This window comes from Malus sylvestris, chromosome 14 (genome assembly GCF_916048215.2).
Source record: "Malus sylvestris chromosome 14, drMalSylv7.2, whole genome shotgun sequence".
NCBI classification, from domain to species: Eukaryota; Viridiplantae; Streptophyta; class Magnoliopsida; order Rosales; family Rosaceae; genus Malus; species Malus sylvestris.
In genome coordinates this window covers 15,236,441-15,253,822 of record NC_062273.1, presented here as the reverse complement: position 1 = coordinate 15,253,822, position 17,382 = coordinate 15,236,441, and the positions used below count along the sequence as shown (strand labels likewise).

At 36.2% G+C, this 17,382-nt stretch overlaps 1 protein-coding gene and 1 pseudogene across 1 annotated transcript; both read right to left on the bottom strand.

Annotated features, from left to right (window-relative positions):
• Positions 1-590: 590 nt before the first annotated feature.
• Positions 591-2,144, bottom strand: LOC126599044 (short-chain dehydrogenase TIC 32, chloroplastic-like; annotated as a pseudogene).
• A 5,984-nt stretch (positions 2,145-8,128) lies between these two features.
• LOC126599258 (short-chain dehydrogenase TIC 32, chloroplastic-like) lies at positions 8,129-15,500 on the bottom strand. The gene is made up of 8 exons (XM_050265605.1): positions 15,395-15,500; positions 9,946-10,177; positions 9,702-9,781; positions 9,429-9,582; positions 9,249-9,327; positions 9,050-9,134; positions 8,728-8,774; positions 8,129-8,456 (listed from the first exon to the last, which is right to left on the bottom strand). Exons 1-8 carry the CDS (start codon positions 15,498-15,500, stop codon positions 8,292-8,294), a joined length of 948 nt encoding a protein of 315 aa, XP_050121562.1. The 3' UTR covers positions 8,129-8,291.
• Between the last annotated feature and the right edge of the window lie 1,882 nt (positions 15,501-17,382).

The window sequence follows — 17,382 nt, the reverse complement described above, 5'->3', positions numbered from 1 at the left end:
ATAAGTTTCATTCAAATTCATTTTACAATCTGTTTTGATTCACTTAAATTTGTCTAAGAATTTGTTTACTTTGTTCTTGTCTTAATTTAATTATTTTCGTCCAAAATCAACCCCATCTTATTTCTTTGAGTCATATTAATTAGAACTTGTCTTAGATTATGTTTTTAAGTGTTTTAGTTCATTAGAAAACCAAAATTCGTCCAAGTTTGTGTTAGAGTCCCAAAACTGCCCAGATTGTGTGTTTAAGGTAGTTTTGAGTGTTTAGGGGCTGTTTTGAGTCTTTTGGTTTGTTTTAGTGTTTTAAAGTATAGTTTTGCATTCTTTGAGTCTAGTTAGTGTTTTAAACTTTGTTTTTACGTTTTCAAGTCAGTTTCCAAGTGATTTAGCAATCCCTCCTAATCCCCAGCCTAGAATGATCCCTACTTACATACTTTACTACAATTGATAAAAAGAGGGTTTAATTTGTGTGCTTATATATTTCGCATCACTATCCATTTACATACTTATCCATACTAGTGACCGGAGCAATCTAGCGAATGTCACAAACTTAACACTTTCTATTGTACCAAAATCCTCGCTGATTTTGTGCATCAACAACTAAAATGTGTCTTATTCATGTAGTTAAAGTTGGTGCATTTAAGTCCTGCAGCATCGCGCAGGCATATTACTAGTTCTTTACTGAAGGAAACATTATTACTAAAATCATGATAAGTAGAGTAAAGAAGATGAAGGTTACAACTTAACAATAAATCATGGCACCCGATATTGGTCAAAATCATACCGGGATGAAGAGAACTCGCAGTTATCTTTACCCCTTCTTGCTGTTAACAGAACAAGTTAATTACCAAGTCAACGTCCAAGAATTACTGCAGATTTGCATTGGATGACTTAAAATGTTTAATACCTTGAGACGCCTTGTAAGTTCATTAGTATGTAACAAGTTAGCAAGCTTGGATTGTGCATAGGCATAATATCTGTTGTATCTGTATATTAGCAACCAAAAGAGTTAGATTATTAATGAAAACTTCTTAGAAACGTGCACTTCGAAATATTAAAAACCGATGCTAAAGTATTAAATCAGCATAGTTGAAAGAAGATTTACCCCGCTTCATCATTAATTTTATCAAAATGAATCCCTTTGCGGTACCCATCTGGATGAAGTGACGATGATACATTAACAATTCTCCCCTCTATTTTGCTTTCTCCTGACGTGCTTTTCATGGTCTTTAACAGAAGTTTGGTGAGAAGAAAATGACCTGCACATTGGATGGTTCAAGTAACAAATGAATTGGTAAAAACAGAAGGATCCGTTGGTATACAGTTTAAGGTATAAAAAAATTGTTATGCAGCAAACCTAAATGGTTAGTTGCAATTGCATTTCTATGTCGTCTTTGGAAAGCTTGAATGGAGCGCTCCTACCCCTACATTGTTACTTACATCAAAGAAGAGATTGCATTACGTATAATTGTCATATTAGCATTGTATGAGGTAAACAAATGTTAGTAAATTCTGTCTTCATCTTGATTGATTCATAATATAACATTTTAAATGTTTTGGTTCAAATTGAATGGTTGTGTAATACGGTATCAGATCTAAGTTGTACGCGTTGTATAATTTAAATCTGTTTGTATGCAAATATAATATTGAACCTTATCTATATTGTCTAATTCAATCTAGTATGGCTCAAAAATAAACTAAAACAGTTGCTTTTCTTACACAAGAATGTTCAGTGGAAGGCCGGAAGAAAATAATCTGGTCCAAATTTTCTTACAGATTCCAATGAGTTGAGATCAAACTCCCTAACATCAATCTTTGCACCAGGGATTTCTTCAAGTATCGTTTCTTTAACGCTTTCCCCAGCTGCAGTGTTCCTTACTGCCATAACTACATGGACACCGCACAGTGTAAGAACGCGACATGTCTTCGCCCCAATACCACTTGAGCCTCCTGAAATTTAAACCAACTGAAGCTCACTTTGCCTATATCCTTTATCACATGATACAATCGTATATGAAGTTAAAGTTAGAGAATGAACCTGTAACAATGGCAGTTAGACCAGTTCCATTAATCCCTTCAGTAACTTGCTCAGCTGTCGACCACAAGGAGAACCCAGATGCTCCTTTCTTGCTAAATATCCCACCCATTGATGTTGCAGACGATGATACGAAGTTAAAAATTTGCAATACAGAGAAAGCAGAGTGCCAACAAAGGCACCAGAAGACTGAAGTTATAGTACTATTGATATATTGTGTCAACGAGAATAGAGTGACAACCGATGCTACTAATTAAGGATATGCAATAGCAATTTATAAATGCAATTTAACACATCATAATCAATGATGATTGTGATAGCGTTTGTGTGTTTTTTGTATATTTCAATAGAGGTCTTCTGCAACTTTTGAGAATTGCAGAGAATGTAGAGAGAATTTAAGAGAGAAGATGATTGCTTTGATTTCGAAATACCTTACTACAAAACATGTGGGGTTTGTTACCATTATACATGAAAGAGGAAGGGAGATCCTTCACTCATCTACACAAGATTCAATCACAACCCTTAATTGCTATGACCATATGAGATGATGCCACTTGTCTTAATCTCTATCACTTAAGCTAGAAACAAGATTGAGCTACCATATGGACTATGATGCAATGACTCAGATTTAAACTAAAACAAAAACATTTAAACCGATTCTTTGCCGCCAAGCTTCAGCTGAAGGGTTATACACCAACACTCTCCTTTAACCCTTTAGTTGATTTAACTCCAAGTAGCTCCCTTGGGTATGCAAATCGATCTTTAGGAAAAGCTTTAGTGAGAATGTCTGCAACTTTCTTCTCAGCCTTGCAGTATACTAGTTTGATCTCCTTGGCTTGAATTGCTTCTCAAATGAAATGGAATTTTCTGTTGATATGTCTTGTTCTTTAATGAAAGATAGGATTCTTTGCCTGATGTGTTATCATACATAATATAAGTTCCTTTTAGTTGTTCTTCTCCAAAATCCTCAAGTACAAACCTCAACCATTTTGCTTGAGAAGTAGCTTCTGCAGCACTAACATATTCTGCTTCTATTGTGGACAATGCCACTATGCTTTGTTTGATCGATGCCTATGAAAATACACTAGATCCTAGTGTAAATGCATACCCTGAAGTGCTTCTCATATCATCTTCACTTCCTGCCCAGTCATTATAACAGCAACCAATTAGAGTAGTTGTCCTTCCTTTTTCAAAAATAATTCCAAAATCAATTGTTCCCTGAATGTATCTCAGCACCCTTTTTGTTGTCCTATGTTTCTTGGTAGGATTATGCATGAACCTTATTAATAAACTTCCTGTAAACATCACATCAGGTCTAGTTGCAGTCAAATAGAGAAGACTTCCACAAGCTGCCTATTCTTCTTCATTTGCAACTTCACTTCCATCAATTTTGCTCAATTTCTCATTCACTGCAAGTGGAGTAGCCATAGTTTTGCAGTCTTTTAACCCAAACTTCTCAATCAGCTTTTATGCATACTTCTTTTGGTGTATGAAAATACTCTTCTCAGTTTGTAATACTCCCATTCCAAGAAAATAATGTAACGATCCCAAATATTTCATCTCATAGTGTTTCATCATTTCATCTCTAAGCTCTTCAAGCATTTGTGGATTGCTACCAATGTATACAATATCATCTACATATAAGGAGACAATAATGATACCTGAATCCTTCCTTGTTTTCACATATAAGGTTGTTTCACTTAAGCTCTTCTTGAAACTAGCACTGTTGAAATAAGCATTAATTTCACCATACCAGGCCCTTGGTGCCTGTTTCAATCTATACAGTGCCTTGTGCAATCTGTACACCTTAGTTTCTTTATTCTCATTCACAAAGCTTTGTGGTTGCTCAACATACACTTCTTCCTTTAACACTCCATTGAGAAACACAGACTTCACATCCAGTTGATACAAGTTCCATTTCTTCTGTGTAGCAAGGGCAATCAAGGTTTTAATAGTATCCAACCTTGCCACTGGGGCAAAGGTTTCATTGTAGTCAATTCCAGGCTTTTGTGAATAGCCTTTAACCACCAATCTAGCTTTATTTTTCTGCACATTACCATCTAGATTGAGTTTGGTCTTATAAACCCACTTGACACCAATCATAGGCTTGTCAAATGGTCTCTCAACAAGCTGCCATGTATTATTCTTCTCTATCATTTCCAACTCAACTTCCATTGCCTTTCTCCATGATTCATCTTTAGCTGCATCATCATAGCTTTCAGGTTCAATAATACACATGTAGCACTGAGCCATTATTTCACTCACACTTTTCCACTTTTTAGGTCTAGAATCATATACTTGAGACCTGTCAATCACACTTTCACTTTAAGAAGTAACAGGTTGCTCTGAATGAGAACTTTCACCAGTTTCACAGATCTCATTAGCACTTTGATACTCAGTGACAACTGGAAATCTCACTTCATTGCTGGTAGTGCAGTTCCAATCCCATGAAGTATTCTCATCAAATGTAACATCTTTTGATAGAATGATCTTCTTTGAAATCGGATCATACAATATGTAACCTTTCTCACTAGCACAATAGCCTACAAAGATGCACTTATGGCTGTTTTCTTCCAACCTGTGTATGAGATTTCAAGGGATGTGCACATAGCAAAGTGAACCAAAAACCTTCAAATGAGCTATCCCTGGTTTTCTGCCACTGTAGGCTTCAAATGGAGTTGTTTTCTTCAATGCTTTGGTAGGACACCTATTAAGCAAATAAACTGCAGTATTCATTACTTCTGCCCAAAATACATATGGAAGGTTCTTTTCATGCAACATTGACTTTGCCATTTCCACCACAGTCATATTCTTTCTCTCTGACACTCCATTTTGTTGGGGAGTCTAGGCCATAGTTAACTGTCTTTGAATTCCTAACTCACTACAGTACTTGTCAAATTCAATAGAAAGAAATTCTCTCCCTCTATCACTTATTAGACATTTCACCTTATATCCACATTGCAATTCAGTCATTGCCTTGAACTTCTTAAAACACACCAATGCATCAGACTTATACCTCAAAAAGTACACCTATGTCATTCTAGTGCAATCATCTATATATAACAGAAAATACTTGTTTCCAAAATGAGTTTCAACTTGCATTGGACCACAGATGTCTGTGTGAATCAATTTTAATGGATCATTGGCTTTCCATCTTGATTCAGAAGGAAATGAGTCCCTGTGTTGTTTTCCCATCATACAACCCTCACATACACTTATAGACATTTCTAAGTGAGGCAATCCATGCACCATTTCCTGTTCTTCAAGCAGTTGAGACTTCTCACATTCAAATGCCCCAGCCTTTCGTGCTAAATCTGGAAGCATTGTGTGACATTTACTCTTAGAACAAGCTGATATGCAGGCATCATTGTTAAGGGAAAACACCTGTTACTTGTCATATGTACTCTTACTACCAAATTGTCAAGTGAACAGCCATAAAAAATGTTCACTACATTTCCTCCAAACACCAAGTAATAGCCATGCTCCATCATTTGTCCAACACTGAGAAGATTCTCCTCGAGTCTAGGAACAAGCATCACTTCTTGTATGTGTTTTCTTCCCAAGTTGGTCTATATCACCAAAGTTCCTTTTCCAACTACCTGAACAATTTCTCCATTTCCCATCTTCACTTTAGAAGTCAAATTTCTCTAGATATTGACTAACAACTTCTCATCACCTGTCATGTGATTACTGCAACCACTGTCAATATACCAAGAGTTGTTCACCTTCACATCTGTTACTACATTACAGGCATAGAATAATGATCTTGTCTCTTCCATTTGCCTTGCACAATTAACCTTTTGCACTTCTTTATTCTCATGGCAATCTTTCTCAGCATGACCTGGTTTGCCATAGCCTGTGCATTTTGGTTTACCCTTGTACCAACACTTCCCATAGTGGAACTTGTCACACCATTTACAATCTCCCTGAGTGTTGTTTTGCTTCTGAGCATTATTAGGCCTATGATCCCAATTTCTCTATGTGTTATTCTACCTCTGAGCATAATTAGGCAAGTGATCCCAATTTCTCCCAGTGTTATTATGCCTATGGACAAAGTTAGGCTTGTGATCCCAACCTCTCCCTCTTGGCTTCCAGTTCTCTTGAGATCTCTGATTCCCAGAGAATCCACCACTTCTGGAACCTTTAGTTGCAACATTTAAACTTGCAAATGCTCTCTCAGTAGAGGACTCAGCATGTAAATCAAGCCTTTGCTCGAATCCCTTGAGAGAAGCAACAACTTCTTGGACCTCAAGAGTTTTGAGATCTCTATAATGCTCAATCACAGTGCAGATTGCATCATATGTTTTTGGAAGACTAATTAGTAATTTCTGCACAATTCTCTCCCAAGATAGTTATTCTCCATAACTTCTCATTTGATTAATAATATCAAACAATCTAGAGAGATACATAGACAAAGATTCACTATCCTTCATGCGAGTATACTCAAAATCTCTACGTAACCCTTGCAATTTTACATTTCTTACTTGTTTATCTCCTCGAAATTCACCATTCAGAACATCCCAGGCTCCTTTGGATGTCTCTTCATTCATAATTTTAGGGAAGATCTGATCCGAGACAGCGCCTTGAATCATTCCAAGTGCACGAGCATCCTTCATCAGGATCTCACTAAATGACACCACCTCCGGTGTCTCCTTTTTCGTCTCATCGACCACAACTTTCTCAGTCTTCGAATATGGAAGTTCAAATCCATTTTCAACCAACTCCCACAAATCATACGATTTCAGTATAGTTGTCATACGAATCCTTCAAACCTCGTAGTTCTCTCCATTGAAAACTGAAGCTCTAAGCTTGGCACTACTCACACTCACAGATTTCACGCCCAGTTTAGACGATGAAACCTGGCTCTGAGGCCATGATAGCATTTTTATGTTTTCTGTATATTTCAATGGAGGTCTTCTGCAACTTTTGAGAATTGAAGAGAATGTAGAGAGAATTTCAGAGAGAAGATGATTGCATTGAGTTTGGAATACCTCACTACAAAACATGTGGGGTTTGTTACCGTTATACATGAAATAGGAAGGGAGATCCTTCACTCATCTACACTAGATTCAATCACAACCCTTAATTGCTATGACCCTATGAGATGATGCCACTTGTCTTAATCTATCACTTAAGCTAGAAACAAGATTGAGCTCCCATATGAACTATAATGCAATGGCTCAGATTTAAACTAAAACAAAAACATTTAAACTGATTCTTTGCCGCCAAGCTTCAGCACCAATAGATTGATAGTAATCTAAGTTAATCATATGCATGCATGAAACAATCGTAAAACGTTCGTGTTGACACTTAAAACAATACGTTGCACACAAAAAATAAGAAAAATGAGTGTGCATCTATTTCACAGTGTTGAAAGACTCCGAAGAACATGTGATGTGATCTCACCCAATGCCACTTGCACCTCTTGGTATTAAACAAATTTATACGCTACAAAAATATTTAGTCTTTAATTAACAATCTTATTTTGAGAAGAAAGACTTTTATGATACAGTTATGTAATTACCGTAGTGTTTTGCCAACAAACATGTGTAAGTTTTTCTTCACATGGCGTTATATCATTGAACAAAGTTTTGAGAATCAATCTCACATTGATGAAAAAAATAACCTTGTATGAACTTAAAGTAGGTTGATCCACTTCTCATATTATTAAATGATTTTATGGTGAAACTTAAACTTCCTTCACAAATCAATGCCCATGCAAGATAGTATATACCTGACAAATTGCAGCTAGATATAATAGCTTTTATTACAAAAACAGGTCATGTATAAGGACATTTTTTTAACTTGTGACGTGGAAGGAAAATCGAAGCTAAATAGTTGTCATTTTTTTTATTGGATGTCCCCCTTGTCATGTGGTCTATGAAATATATAATGAAAATTGTTATTGATACTCCATAATTCATATTTGCTCTCCAAACTTTCTATATTTAGAAAGAAAAATATATTTATGAGGAGCACAAAATGAGATTTTTAGAATGTCAATAACAGTTCCCTATTACCATTATGGAATAAGATAATATTTATTAGTTTTCTAGGTCCTTTCATATAGTTTATATACTCCAGTTTCTAGTCCAACTGATTAAATTACAAATACAGTGCAAACGGGAACTTTAAAGTGTGAGTTGTCCAACGTTTTATCACAGTTTAAAATTTGGCAATTGATTTCACTACACAAAAACTGGTCAATGGTAACGAAGCCACCACAACACGACGTACCAGCAAAGTTTATTACCCCTCATTATTTGGGATTGGTAAAAGTCAAACTAAAATCCCAGAGTTTTGCAGCCAAATCTGCATCTTTTGCCTGAGAGCTTGATTTGGCAATGTTACAGTCTACAAAGTATTCGCCGCTTACTCCCTTTACTTGTGGATGAAGTGCCACAAAGCATGTGGTTGCCGCACCCTACACGGCCATGTACAGTGAGATTATTTAACCACATTGGCTATATAAAATGTCAGCGATACAAGATTCCTAACGCCCACCAACCAAACAAAGAAATTAACTGCATCATATTGTAGATCGCATTTCTAATGGAAGTGAGTCCAGCTTATACTTTTGAATCTCACCTCTTCAATGATGTGGTCTACAAATATGATGCATGTGGCAGTAGTCCCAAAAGTATAACAAAAGATTATATATAGGCACACTTTGTGGAAAATAAAGAAGTGCATACCTGCGGAATAGTTTTACCGGTAAATATACCGAACACGTTGAATAAACCTGTGTCAAGCCATTAAAAAAAAAGTCAGTTGATCAGTGGAAAACCAAACAAATACTCAGTGTCAACACAATAGATACTGAGGGAGGGAGAACCGAACAAGGGCCTGGATGCAACACAAAATGTTCTTAGCAACTTGAGCTACAAATCTTTTGCTTAAGTATTCAAGAACTTTGGTTATGAGCTAATATGTATAATGATGAATCATGTATCCATGAAGGTAACCCTCCCATTGGAACAATATGACGCTGGTAAAGTACAAAAGACGAATTCTTACACTGAAAAAAGCAATCATTGCGGGTAATTTTGGTGCCAATTGCTCCGGGATGAAGAGAATTGGCAGTTATCTCTACCCCTTCTTCCTGTTAAAAAATAAGTAACCATGCGAACCAAGAATTTCTGGAGATCAATAATAGCTGTATGTATAGATATATGCAGTGTATTGCACTGGGTGACCTAATTAAAATGTTCAATACCTTCATACGCCTTGTAAGCTCATTAGCATGCAAAACGTTAGCAAGCTTGGATTGTGCATAGGCGAAATATCTGTTGTAGCTGTGTAGTAGCAAACAAAACAGTTGATTATTGGCATATATTTATCCAAAACATACACCACAGAATGTTAAAAACGGAAAATAAATACTAAATCAGCATACCCAGCTGTATCATTAATTTTATCAAAACGAATTCCTTCACGGTATCCATATTGATGAAGTAGTGATGATACATTGACAATTCTCCCCTCTCTGTTGCTTTCTCGCGATGTACTTTTCATGGTCTCCAACAAAAGATTTGTGAGAAGAAAATGACCTGCACATTTTATGGTTCGAGCAAGTTGCCAAATGCATTGATAAAATTAAAGCAAATTGTACAAAACTGATCTGTTGGCCGACAGTTCAGAGTTGGAAAAAAGTTGTTAGGCAACTAACCCAAATGGTTAGTTGCAAACACGAGTTCTATGCTGTCTTGAGAAAGCTTGAATGGAGTTGCCCCTGCCCCTGCATTGTTACTTCCAACAAAGAAGAAAGTGTAATACTTAAGTCAGTGCGTTCGCAACGTGCAGATAGAATTCAAACTAGTACGTTCCAATAGGGTATATATCTCTAGCACAATACATACAAAGTGAAAGTATAAACTGAAGGAAAAAAAAATTAATAAGGTGGTTGCTCTTACATTAGGATATTGAGTGGAAGGCCGGAGGAATTATAATCTGATGCAAAATTTCTTACAGATGCCAAAGAGCTGAGGTCTAACTGCCTGACATCAATTTTTGCGTTCGGAATTTCTTTAAGGATTGTTTCTTTGACGGTCGCGCCAGAATCCATGTTCCTTACTGCCATAACTACATGAAGACCGCGCAAGGCAAGAACACGCGCTGTCTCTGCGCCAATTCCACTTGAGGCTCCTGAAATTGAAGAGAGTTTAGACAATGAAATTCATACAACCTTATATATTACCGAGGAAGACATGATAATTTAGAACCAAAACCGATGGATATAATATATCCCAGAAGAGACATCTCTCTATATTTCACAAAAGAATTTATTATATAAGAACAAATTGATCATCCAACAAACTCACAGAAGTACTTAAATAAATGTAAATTAAAATATAACCCATTCGAGCTCATTTTGGCATATATCACAGAATTAGTAAAATTAGTCAAAATTGTTAAAAGTTAATGCTTTACTTAAACTGATTCTGCTTTACTGAAACTGATTCTGTGTAAAAGGGCTGACTGTTGCCTTTATCAGTCGACCCATTCTCTTTATCAGTCGACCCAATTACTTCAGTCGGCTTATGTATTGAGCCATATATATTAGAAATATGTGAATGAAAATATCAGACCTCTGTTTTCAAAAGCTCTCTGCACTCTGTTTCTTTGATTTTCAATCTTTATCATTTTATTCAAGCCTTATTAATGATGAAAGATTGTCTAAATACCAACATGGTATCAGAGCTAATCTGATCAAAGAGTGGGGCGTTTTTTTGATTCTCAAAAAGGGGGAAAATTCTAAGTGAAACCCTAGAATCAAAATTTTTCAAATTCATGGCTGGTTCAAGTAGCAGTGGTGAGATTCGAACTCCTATCTTCAGTGGAGTAAACTACGACTTCTGAAGGACAAAGTTGAGAACAATTTTTGTATCTCATGATTTGTGGAGCTTGATTGAAGATGGCTATGTTGTACCTCCAAGCACTGTGGTTTTGACAGAGACTCAAACAAGGGAGTTGAAGGTAAACATCAAGAGAGATGCAAAAGCTCTTGGGGTCATCCAAAATGCTATCTCAGATGAAATTTTTCCGAGAATCTCAAATGAGACAAGTGCCAAATCAGCTTGGGATGTGCTGGAGAAAGTCTACAGAGGTTCTACTAAGGTAAGGGCTGTCAAACTCCAATCTTTGAGAAGAGATTTTGAGTATATAAGAATGAAAGATGATGAATTGCTAGATGATTACCTGAGTAGATTGTCTGAGATTATTAATCAAATGAAAAGCTATGGTGAAATCTTGTCTGATGAGAGAATAGTTCAGAAGTATCTAATTAGCTTGCCAAGAAAGTATGACAACATAGTTTCAATCATAGAGGAGACTAAGGATTTGTCAACTTTGAGTGTTGAAGAATTGATTGGTTCTCTCAAAGGTTTTGCCCAGAGATTATCTAGGCATGACAACAATGATGTAGAAAATGCTTTCCAAACACTTACAGTGAATCCAAAAACTCAAGCTAGTTCAAGTCAAAGCAAAGCCAACTCCAACAAGAATTGGAAAGGCAAAAACAAAGCGTGGGAAGGAAAGGGTAATTTTGAAGAGAAGAAAAAGGTTGAGAAGAGTTTGTATGTTTCGAAGTGCAAAATTTGTGACAAAGCTCATTCCGGTGAATGTTGGTTCAAAGGAAAAGTGAAATGCCACAAGTGTAGCAAATTCGGGCATATGCAAAAGGATTGTACCTACAAAGATAATCAGCTAGCTCACTACACCAAAGCAGAAGATGAAGTGACCAATATGTTTTATGTTGGTCATGATACAACCGTCCAAGAAGAAGCTAAAGTTTGGTTTGTGGACAGCGGCTGTAGCAATCATATGACGGCGAATAAGAACATTCTCCATAATGTTGACACTACAAACCTAACCCGAGTGAAGATGGGAAATGGGCAGCTAGTCGATACATTGGGAAGAGGTACTATTGCCGTGCATACGAAGAATGGAAAGATGTTCATCAAGGATGTCATGTTAGTTCCTAATTTGAAGCAAAATTTGCTAAGTCTTGGACAACTCATTGAGCATGGCTACTACTTATATTTTGGAGACAATACTTGCAAGATATATGATAGGAGGAATCGTCAACAACTCATGGCTAAGATTGAGATGAGGAAGAGTAGAAGTTTTCCACTCACAATTGAGTATGCAACTCAATCTGCATTCAAGATGGAAATGCAAGAAGATTCAAAGCTATGGCATAAAAGGCTTGGCCACTTGAATTTTCAAAGTCTCAAGAAGCTACAAGAAAAAGAAATGGTGCATGGGTTGCCGAGTATCCAAGAAAATGAAGAAATCTGTGAAGGGTGTGCACTTGGGAAGCATCATAGAGATTCATTTCCACATGGTAAAGCTTGGAGAGCAAAAGTTCCATTGGAATTGATTCATACAGATGTTTGCGGACCCATGAAGACCTCTACTCAAGTGGGAAACAAGTATTTCCTAATCTTCGTGGATGATTATTCCAGAATGACTTGGGTATATTTTCTAAGACAGAAATCAGAAGTGTTCTCAATCTTCAAGAAGTTTCAAGCTATGGTTGAGCGACAATCTGGGTATCTAATCAAAGTTCTTAGAAGTGACAGAGGAGGAGAGTATACATCCACAGAATTTGATAAGTTTTGTCAAGATATTGGCTTGGAAAGATAACTTACTGTCAGCTACACTCCACAACAAAATGGAGTAGCTGAGAGAAAAAACAGAACCATAGTCGAAATGGCTAAGTCAATGTTACATGACAAAGGAATACCTCAATATTTGTGGGGTGAGGCAGTTAATATAGCGGTCTACTTGATGAATAGGCATCCAACAGTGGCAGTTGAAGATAAGACACCATTTGAGGCATGGAGTGGCAGAAAGCCTTCCGTGAATCATTTGAGAGTGTTTGGGTCAATCTGCTTTGCTTATGTTCCGAAAGAACTAAGACAAAAACTTGATGAGTCAAGTGAAAGATGCATTTTCGTAGGCTATGCTTCATACACAAAAGGGTACAGACTCTACAATTTAAAAAGAAAGAAAGTTGTGGTTTGTAGAGATGTTCTTTTTAGTGAGAAATCTTCGTGGGATTGGAATCAAGCAACCATCCGAGAGGAATCTGCACAAATCAGAATTGAAGAAGAAAATCAACCAAATGAAGAGGAAATTGAGCCAGAAATTCCACAATTATCACCTAAAAACAGTCCTCAAGCTCACTCTCCTACATTTTCAAGTCCAAGTTCAACGCCGGTTCGGTTAAGGAGCTTAAATGAAGTCTATGAAAGCTGCAATTTTTGTGTTGAAGAACCAGAAAACTTTGATGATGCAGTGAAAGAAGAGACTTGGAAGGCTGCAATGCAAGAGGAGATAAATGTCATTGTGAAAAACAAGACATGGGAACTAGTGGACAGACCTTGTGACAACTCCGTCATTGGAGTGAAGTGGATTTATAAGACTAAGCTCAATCAAGATGGTTCCGTTCAAAGGAACAAAGCTAGATTGGTAGCAAAGGGTTATTCTCAGAAACCCGGAATTGATTTCCAAGAAACATTTGCACCGATAGCTAGGCATGAAACAATCAGAGGCCTTATTTCCGTAGCTGCTCAGAAGGGGTGGTTTCTACACCAACTTGATGTCAAGTCGGCTTTCCTAAATGGAGTCCTAAAAGAAGAGGTGTTCGTTGACCAACCTCAAGGATTTGTTCTTAAAGGACAAGAGCACAAGGTGTATAAGCTTAAGAAGGCACTTTATGGCCTGAAACAAGCTCCGAGAGCATGGTATGGAGAGATCAACTCATATTTCAATGAAAGAGGTTTTCAAAGAAGTGAGAATGAACCTGCCCTCTATGTCAAAACAGAAGGTATTTCAGATATCCTTATTGTTTCCTTATATGTTGATGATTTGGTTTTTACTGGAAGTAGTCATAATATGATCTTGAATTTCAAGAATGACATGATGAGGAAATATGAGATGAGTGATCTAGGCATGTTGCATTATTTTTTGGGAATTAGTATCCTTCAATCAAATGATGGTATCTTTATTACTCAAAAGAAATATGCAAAAACACTTCTAGAAAAGTTCAAAATGGTTGGTTGCAAGCCTGTTGCAACACCTCTAGTTGTGAATGAAAAGTTTCAAAGAGAAGATGGTAGTGGTGATGCTGATGAATCTGTGTATAGAAGCCTGGTTGGGAGTTTGTTGTATTTGACAGCGACTAGACCCGATATTATGTATGCTGCAAGCTTGTTGTCCAGATTTATGCACAAGCCTACTTGCATTCACTATGGAGCTGCAAAGAGGATCCTAAGATACATACAAGGTACACTTGACTTTGGTATTATGTATGAAAGGAATGTTAAGCCCAAATTGTATGGGTTCTGTGATAATGACTGGGGAGGTAGTGTGGATGACTTGAAGAGCACATCTGGCTATACCTTTACATTAGGGACTGGTGTATTCTCTTGGGCATCTAAGAAACAGAAATCAGTTGCACTGTCAACGGCAGAGGCTGAGTATGTGTCGGCTTCAATTGCAACTTCTCAAGCAGTGTGGCTGAGAAGAATTATGCAAGATTTTGGTGAGAAACAAGAATCAGCAACTCATATCCTTTGTGACAATAAGTCAGCTATTGCCATGAGCAAGAATCCTGTCTATCATGGTAAATCAAAACATATTGCTCTGAAGCATCACTACATCAGAGGTGCTGTGGAAGACAAGGAAGTGGATGTGGTCTACTGCAAGACAGAAGATCAAGTTGCTGATATCTTCACCAAGGCATTACCAAAGGACAGATTCATCTACTTAAGAGAACTTTTGGGAGTGAAGCAGCAAAGCATTAAGAGGGAGTGTTAAAAGTTAATGCTTTACTTAAACTGATTCTGCTTTACTGAAACTTATTCTGTGTAAAAGGGCTGACTGTTGCCTTTATCAGTCGACCCATTCTCTTTAGCAGTCGACCCAATTACTTCAGTCGGCTTATGTATTGAGCCATATATATTAGAAATATGTGAATGAAAATATCAGACCTCTGTTTTCAAAAGCTCTCTGCACTCTGTTTCTTTGATTTTCAATCTTTATCATTTTATTCAAGCCTTATTAATGATGAAAGATTGTCTAAATACCAACAAAAATCACCTTCTTCTATATCCTTTTTGCATTCTTACATGAGAAAAACCTTTATCACATAAAAGTAAGGTATTGAAGTTGAGTTCCACCTCTAAATCAATTGGCACATTTACCGTGGAGTTTTCACAGGTTCCACTCCAAAATCAAATGGGTATTAGTGGAGTAGCCCAACTACTTACAAAAAATCTAGAGTCCTTTAACTTTCCGGTAATTAGTAGTTTACTTTATCACATGTATTATACGAAATTTAGAGTCGAGGATGACCTGTAACGATGGCAGTAAGGCCAGTTCCCTCAATCCCTTGAGTAACTTGCTCCGCTGTCGAAGAGGCGGAGAACCCAGATGCTCCTTCCCTGCTAAATATCCCCATTTAATTCTGCAGACGATTATGAAATTACAAAAATTACAACAAACTGAATGCTAAGAAAGTTAAGCTAACATAGTAGAGTTGTAATCTTAAGATATTGGCAACGAAAATAACTGCCAATTACGTGAGGACAACGGATATATTTGATTAATGGACATCCCTACTCCACCAAGTCGGCAACTGTTTTCTTGCTGTTGTTCCTATCCCATGTCTAACGTCGCAAAAACTCTTGGCATTGTTACAAGAAATGACGTTGTGCCTAGGGCAAAATTTCCAAAATTTTGCAAAGTGTTCTGGACTTATTCTGATAAAAAATTCAAAATATTCCGATTCTTTAAAGTTATTTTCTAAAATTTATTTTTTTAATTAATTTTGGTATTTTATTGTTAGTTTTGGATACATGTTTTCTCGATTGTTTTATTTTAATCATAAACTTATATATTAAAAACAATAAACATACTAGACTTACTAGTATACAACAAAATTAAATGGATTTATGCATGAACTTAGTACTACGGTATAATACATGAACTTAATACTACAGTATAATGATGTTCTTCACTAATGAGTGAGAGGTCTTAGGTTTAATTACCGATTTTATGAGACTTAACCCACTTCCCCACCCTTTAATGCAGATAACATTGTAATGTGATAAAAATAGATTTATATAAAAGCATATACCAAATATTAAGAATTGAACAATAAAAGGTATGAAAAAGTTCGAGAATATTGAAAAACTTAAAAAATATATGAATTTTTTAATTATGTATCGAAATTTCTGTAAAATACTCAGATTCTGAAAATTGTGAATTTAAATATTGTGGTCTTATCTAATTTCGAAATTTTGGAATTATAATTGGAAACAATGTTTCCGATCCCATTCTTCCGAAAATCATCCATAGTCCTTTCGATTGAAATGCTTAGAAAAAAGCCAATAAATCATATGTATGCATGACGCAACGGTAAAATTAAAAGGCGTTGTTATATATTTGATGCTTGGCTTAATCGAAGAACAACTAACAGAAATGTACCCCTAAATCATAAATACCTTCGAATTAGTGAGAGTACAACTAATAGAAGCGTGTCATTACAATAAAAGGTTTGATTAATGTTTAATGGAGTAAACCTTCTCGTTCGTCTTTTGTTGATTGAAGAGACGTTATATTCTCATTCATCATTTTATAGATGGTTGGTCTCTTTTTCTTCTTGCATACTCTAAGAGATTAAATAGTAGTTTTATTTATTTTATTTTATTTTAAATAAAGGAATTGCTCTATTAGTCAGCTAGAGTGAATCTTCCTGAATAAGAGAGAATTAAGTTATACTTGAATATTTAGTTAACCATTCGTGTATGCTATGACATAAACAACAATTGGTCTTCCATTGTAAGGCGTGTGGTTAATCTAAACAAATCAAGGTACATCGTGTTGTGACAAGGGCTATTACAAGTCATGTAATGCTAGGAAGACTAAATTTGTAGATTAAATTTCTAAATTAAATGATGTGTCACCAATAGAAAATCAGCACGTTTATCAACGTTTAAGTAATAATCCAATTATTAATTTCCATATCATTTAGTTTACAAAATTTAATCAATAAATTTAATCTCTCTAACATTACTCCTTACAAATCATATCAGATCAAGGTACGTTGTGTCGTTCGCCCAATAGGTATTCTCGCATTTTGGAGTGGTACTTCTCTACTTTCGGGATTTACGAAATGATCCACTATGGCGTGACTTTAAAGACATTATTCCACTTTCTCTCTTCTTTTTTTTCGTCAAATGAAATTACTTTCATTAAAAACTAGTACAAGAATAGAGACCAAAAAACCTCTCATAAAACAATAGAAGGTAAAATAAAAGGCTCAAACAAAATAAGATATG

Excerpts from the sequence above, each read along its gene's own strand:
- LOC126599258 (XM_050265605.1), bottom strand. The coding sequence starts at position 15,500 with ATGGGGATATTTAGCAGGGAAGGAGCATCTGGGTTCTCCGCCTCTTCG. Across the intron at positions 9,583-9,701 it reads GTTTGCAACTAACCATTTGG|GTCATTTTCTTCTCACAAAT; the intron begins GTTAGTTGCCTA and ends TAAAATGTGCAG. Across the intron at positions 9,135-9,248 it reads AGCTTACAAGGCGTATGAAG|GAAGAAGGGGTAGAGATAAC; the intron begins GTATTGAACATT and ends ATTTTTTAACAG.